Raw genomic sequence first — 6,559 nt, 5'->3', positions numbered from 1 at the left:
TGATCCGCAGCCAACCGCACCGACTGCAAACATCCCGAAATATGGTTTGTTTTCTTTATCAAGGCATTCCGATTCAATCAAGATTAACAGCAGCAACTGAATAATGCGTAGGATCACTAGAATGTTTAATTAATCCGTTTGCATCGGAGGCCAGTTTTTGATTTCTGCGCTTGCGTTTTGTTTGTTTACATCACTCTAAGCTTATCGATGCGGCGAAAGTTGAAAGCTCTTCAAAAGCTCATTTTTGTGACGAAAGTTTGATACTGTGTTGCTGCTTTTTCGGAAACCGCTAGTACAATGAAATATGTGCGCAACAAAATATCTATTAACTAATTCCAAATTATACATTGGTCGCTTTTATGAACACGTAATAATCGATATAATCACTTAAATTTATTTTCCATTAGCAATTATGTTTTGCTGAGCGTTTGTTGATATATAGCAGATCGATAAATGGAATGACAAGTTTTAGGAAATTATAACAGCACTGGAAGCACTGATTCCGTGGCGAAAGCGTGCTCTGCCAATACAGATGCATTTTTAAGGTGCAAAACAATACATGCTTCGAACGGTAGCCATTTATCCAGCCATCTTTGAGCCACTTTCGGTTTCCCCTTAAATAAGCGATGTTTAAGCTACTTTAAGTTTTTCAAACCACCCAAGCAACCAAAAGTTCGAATTTCACTTAAGGAACAAACTTGAAAGTTCATATTTAGTTCAAATTTAGTTCCGCAGAACTTTCTTGCTGAACAACCAGACACTACATTTGTAAACCGAACTTCATTCTCATTAAAGTACCGTTAATATCTGTAGCAACTTGAAAGTCCGACATGCAGCTTGAAAGTTCAACGTACAACTTGAAGATAACTTAGAGTTCGGATAATGGTGTCTAAGGAAGGTTAACAAGCTTTATGTCTATCGAGCTATAGCTTGCTAAGCAGCTTTACCTGTAATTAACCGAACTTCGAAGTTGCCCTGAGCTCGCTGCATAGAGCGCTAAGCAGCTTATGAAGAAACTTTGGCAAAAATTTATAAAACAGCACTTGTAGTTCTATTTTTATACTTTTCCATTTTCTACCTCCGCCTCCACCTAGCTTTTGTAAAGTCGGTTCATGCGATTAAGATAGACCATTTTAAAAAAAGCCTAACTAACACCGACTGCTACTGGATTTGAACCCGAGCGTTCCTCGTTGCAAGCCTATCCTGGTGCATTGCGCCGTCTCTGACGCCGCTAGTGACATGAATTTTGCCGATGAGTTTTTCTTAAGTGTAAGTTCGTTTCGGGGCTGTGATAAATGAGAAATTAGCACATCGAGTAAAAACGATGCAAATCGCATATTCTAGCAACGGAGCAGTGGTATGCGCCTAAGTTACCGAAAAGAAGTACTCGAGTTCAAATCCCCGAGGTGTTTATGTTGGTGGTGTGTGGTAAGTTACAATAAATAAATATTTATAAAAAAACAGTCGATTATTAACCGAAATTAAATACCTTAGTTAATGAGAAATGTCATGAATCTGCAAAACAGGAAGAAGTGGGAAAATATTCCCCCAATCTTTTTTATTTTGAAAATTATTGGAGTTTCTTTTTGGGCTGAACAGTGTTCTATATAGCGACTTAAGTGAACTTTTTGCGAACTTTCTAGTTCTGTTAGAAGTTACTTTGTATACCCTTCGAAGTTTAAACATCAAATACGAACTTGAAAGTACGGTTAATTACTTAAAAATGAAGTTGAATAGAGTTCTATTCATGATCATTTCGTTGGCTGATTAAGCCAGAAAATCCCGTTTTAACGGAACTTTTGGTTACTTGGGGCAGTTCTCTCCCAAAAGCTGATAAAAAAGCTTAATAGCGGATTTTTCTGCTAAACAACCTGCTTCTAAACAACCATAAACATCAAACCGTTTTACGGCTGCTTAAAGGTATTAAAATGTAGAGTGGAAGCTTTCATTAGGTTCACAGCTTTCAAACTACTTTAAGTCTGCTTAAGGGTGTTAAAGTGGCTTTACAAACTTCTACCAAGTTTTCTTTCGGCTCACAGCACACATACTGTCAGATCATAGAATTTCGCAATTCGGCTGACAGCAAAAGTTTGTCAGTTATCGACATTATCGACTGCTTCACGCTAGACGGGCTAGGCTTCAGGTGTAAAGATATTCTCACTGTCTGTTCTGCAGATGCAAATGGGGCCGATCATACGGTGAGTGCTTATGGATCAAAAGATGGCGGGTTCAATTCCCGGATTAAAAGACATGCATTTTTAATTAGCTTAGCTAGCTTACTTGTACGAGTTAAAGTTATTCGAAACGGCGAAATAAAAATGACGCGTTCCATTTTGTTTAAAAATGACGCGTTCCATTTTGTTAAATTTAAAAACAGATTTATTTTTTGGCCGCATAAAGGTTGATGAAGCGTTGTTTAAGCGACTGGAAAAGTAGATTGCAAAACTATTTCTCGTTCTAAAAATAGAATTGACAGCATTGCGCAAATTGGCTATTTAAAAGTGCAAAAAAGTTTCTATTAAGCTTCATTGCAGCTTCGAAAGCAGCTATTAATTAGCCTGAAGCTTGATAAAATCACCAGATTTAGATGTTTAAGAGCTGAAAAAAGGTTTTCATTTCTAAACCTAAACCATAGATCAGCCACAGGTTGAATAAAATCAGCTATAAAAGCGTTTGATCAGCCTGAAATTGTTACTTGGACTTGGGTACACTACCAAATTTAATGTAATTTTTTTTTCGGGTCCTTAAACCGTACGATGAAACGTTTCTGAATGTCCTCATTCAAATGTCAAGTGCACGACTTTTCGTACAGTTTCCAATTGGATCTGTCAAACAAACCAAAAATATTTACACATATTCTTGTAGAGCTGGCAGAGGTACATCGCGAAAGTAAATAGTATTCCGTTAAAAAATTTGCTGAAAAATCCAGTTTGCCAATATTTCTGTCCTGAAAATACGTGCTATTGTGTTACAATTTTTTTTTGATGTGAAGCATGTCTATTAATGATAATTTGCTGTAAACGCAGCCGCTGAAACTTTATTTGAATTGTCGCAAGATTGGATACGAAATAAGTTGCTGCATTGGTATTTGACTTTCTTTCTTCAAGGATGGATGATAATTTGTGGTGAGTAATGCTGGTGATAACATATGATAGTAATTGATAAAGATGTTTCCATGTCTAGGTTGATTGAACTTGAGTCAGCTCTGCTGGATGATTGTACGGTCGATGATATTTACGCAATCTGCCAAGGAAAAGCGATCCCGGATGCTCTAAGACCGGATGTTTGGCAGGTATGCCTGGATGTCAGAAACAAAATGGATCAACTCTCGCAATTCAATGAAATTTTCGACCTACCCTTTCAACGAAAGCTTCGCCAAGATTGCAACACTTTTGTTGAAAAACTTGGGAACGACGAAGAAGATCGAGTTGCTGTGGTTGCCGATTTGGAATCGATTCTGACTTTCTACTGTAAAAACAGAAACTTGGTCTATGAGTCGAACAATGGATGGATTGAGTTACTTTTACCTTTGTTATCACTAAAATTGCTGCGTTCCGATACCTACAATCTGTTTGAAGCTATTCGAGATACGTACATTCCCAAAGGCTGCTACAAAAATGGAAATGTTTTTCACATATTTCGGCTGCTGCTGCAATACCATGATCCTGAGTTGTGTTCCATTCTGGATACAAAACGGATTACACCGGATACGTACTCTATGTGCTGGTTTCAAACGCTGTTTGCCTCTACTTGCACATTGCAGGTAGTTCTGACTATGTGGGATCTATATCTTCAGCAATCAGACCCATTCTTGGTGTTTTTCCTAAGTTTGATAGTGCTAATTAACGGACGAGAGCAAATTCTGGAGATGAAAGGTGCTTCGAAGGAAGAGCTAATAAACTTTCTAGTCAATATGCCGTGCAACATCGAAGCGGACGACGTGATGGATTTTTGTTCTTTGGCGCAGTACTACTCGATGAAAACTCCGTTGTCTTTTAAACGTGATCTTCTAAAGGTTCTGTTCGGTGCGCAAAGTAACGCTACAGAGGAAAATATAGTTTCACAAGCCCTTTGCCTACCCGTTTCCGTTAACGAGCTTGTAGAGAATGCTTCCAGTGAAAACAGTAATCCAGACGCAGTGAGGTTCTTTCTGGTAGACTGTCGACCAGCGGATCAGTACAATAGCGGTCATCTTTCAACTGCCTTCCACCTGGATAGTAATTTGATGTTGCTAGAACCGGTAGCCTTTCAAACTGCAGTTCAAGGCTTGTTGCGTGCACAAAAAAATGCTATCGAGGCTAATTCTAACGCAGGTGGAGAACATCTCTGCTTCGTTGGTTCTGGACGATTGGAAGAGGATCAATACACTCACATGGTAGTGGCTTCGTTTCTACAAAAAAGCACCAAATACGTATCGTTACTTACTGGAGGGTATGAAGCTATCCACGAGTACTTCGGAGATAATATGATTGATTGCTTAGAAGATCATGATCCTTTAAAGTGTCTAGTCTGTAATCAGGATCAAATACAATACGGAAAGCAATCTAACAATAACATTAACAACGGTAGCCTAAAGCGATCGGAGAATCGTAAAAACAATAACCAGCCAATGCAAGGACCGGAGCGAAAACCTACAATTGACTTGTTCAGCAAGCTTTCATTGGCAATGAAATCTAAATCAGCTGAGGTAAAAGGGAAGCTGTTCGATTATATCTCCAATCCGACGGCAACGGCTCCAGGTGCCACAACAGCCGAGAAGCATGTTTCTCGAAACGAACGCAACGGTAAACGCTATCGTAATGTTCCTCCAGTTTTCAGTATCGGCGAGGACCAGGATGAAGAGGATATCAACGCACCGCAGAGTTTGCATGGTTCACAACAGTTGATTACGCCTAAAAACAGCGATGACGCCGATGTCGTTTCAATACAAGCTTACCTTAAATCGCCAGACGTGATCCGTCACTTTCGTTGCCAGGAAGTTCACCTAAATGGCTACATGTACGACAGCTATCTGCTAGTCACTGGCTCCCACATCATTGTTCTGAGGGAGTTGGATCGTAAGGATCAAGCAAGAATCATCGTTCGTCGACCATTGCACAGTATCGTAAAGATAACAGCCAAAAAACGACACCGAGATTTGATTACCTTCAAGTATGGCTATCCGGAGGAGGAAAATCTCGTGATAACCGATATGGATCGATTTCTTATTCCAAATGCGAGTGAAGCAACCGAGTTGATTTCCAAACATATTATCAAGCAAACATAGGGCAGTGATTGCATTGCAGTTTTTCCCATCAAATAAAGAAAGTGCACCCGGGCTATATTTCTTCCCTTCGCGATGAGGTTGAAATTTGGAGTGACTGTCGTGTATTCAAACCGGAAAAGTTATAAAAACATTTTAGCGACAATTTTAGACGAAATTTTTAAATTCCTGCCATCAGTCGTAAGAATATACCCTATTTTCACTGTTTCTTGTCGACGTCACTGAACCAACTACCCTTGAAATCGTGAAATGAATTCAAATCATAGGAGGTGTACTTTTATCTATTTTACTAGATTTTTTAATTTCAAAATTGTAGTCTCCTCACCAACTATCGTGTCTGTAAGTTGTAAAAAAAAAATGACCCAGATTTATTTAATAAAGTACCTTATATGTAATGATAGTAAACATTTGCGAATGATAGTGCTTGTTTTGTCAAAAAGAATGCGGCAATTAACTTAATGTAGTAAATACAATGTGAGTATGGCAGTTCAAATGTACCCCAAAAATATGTTACGATAACGTTACCTAATTCTACCGAAATAAACTGCATTATTATAAAGTTTGTTGAACGCTCGTTTCGGAGAGATTTATTATTTTTTCTGTTATTCGAACTACGTTTTTTTCGTATTGAACAAAATTTTGAGATTTTTGTTTACAAAAAGGCACTTTTCTGTCTTTAAGGCCACCTACTATTCACATTTTAAAACATTTTAAAAGAGAAATTAGCTTTTCGATTAGAAGTGCGGCCTTTATGATAGAAAAGGAATAAATTTGTCTTTCTGTTTACATACTTACATATTGTACATTCCTTTTTTAATTAGATCTTTTTTATATTAATCATGCCACCCAAATATATAAAGCAAAGGCTAGGTGCTACATTCCGTTATCGAAACTTGACCTTCTGTTTTTTATATGACAGACTTCGCAGCCAGCTGTTAGAGTGCAGGACAATTGCAGGGTCAGTTGCTACGATCCTATTGACTCTAACGGCCTTTTCCAGTCGAGATTCGAACATACGACGACTGGCTTATTAGGCCAGCGTCATACCTCGAACCCAAATGATTTGTTCCAAAAGTCTATAAATTTGCTATGCACCAAACAATCTGTTACAGATCCGTGAAAGATACAAAATTAACCGCTGAATTTTAACGCAACAACATGAAATTGTTGCAAGACCTCATCGCAACAAGTTTAAAAAACATACGTTAACCCACACATAAAAAGCCCACATTGATTTGGACGGCAATACCAATACCTGAGGTAAATGGAGCGTACCCTTATTGTCAACTCATCACT

The 6,559-nt window shown here is 38.3% G+C and overlaps 1 protein-coding gene across 1 annotated transcript; it reads left to right on the top strand.

Moving 5' to 3' along the window:
• The first annotated feature begins 2,879 nt into the window (after positions 1-2,879).
• On the top strand, positions 2,880-5,806 carry LOC128741506 (TBC1 domain family member 23). Its single transcript, XM_053837376.1, has 2 exons — positions 2,880-3,125; positions 3,184-5,806. Exons 1-2 carry the CDS (start codon positions 3,109-3,111, stop codon positions 5,264-5,266), a joined length of 2,100 nt encoding a protein of 699 aa, XP_053693351.1. The 5' UTR covers positions 2,880-3,108; the 3' UTR covers positions 5,267-5,806.
• The last annotated feature ends 753 nt before the right edge of the window (positions 5,807-6,559 follow it).

Source organism: Sabethes cyaneus, chromosome 3 (assembly GCF_943734655.1).
Source record: "Sabethes cyaneus chromosome 3, idSabCyanKW18_F2, whole genome shotgun sequence".
NCBI classification, from domain to species: Eukaryota; Metazoa; Arthropoda; class Insecta; order Diptera; family Culicidae; genus Sabethes; species Sabethes cyaneus.
The sequence above is the reverse complement of the archived record's forward strand: the minus strand, read 5'-3'. Positions and strand labels throughout refer to the sequence as shown.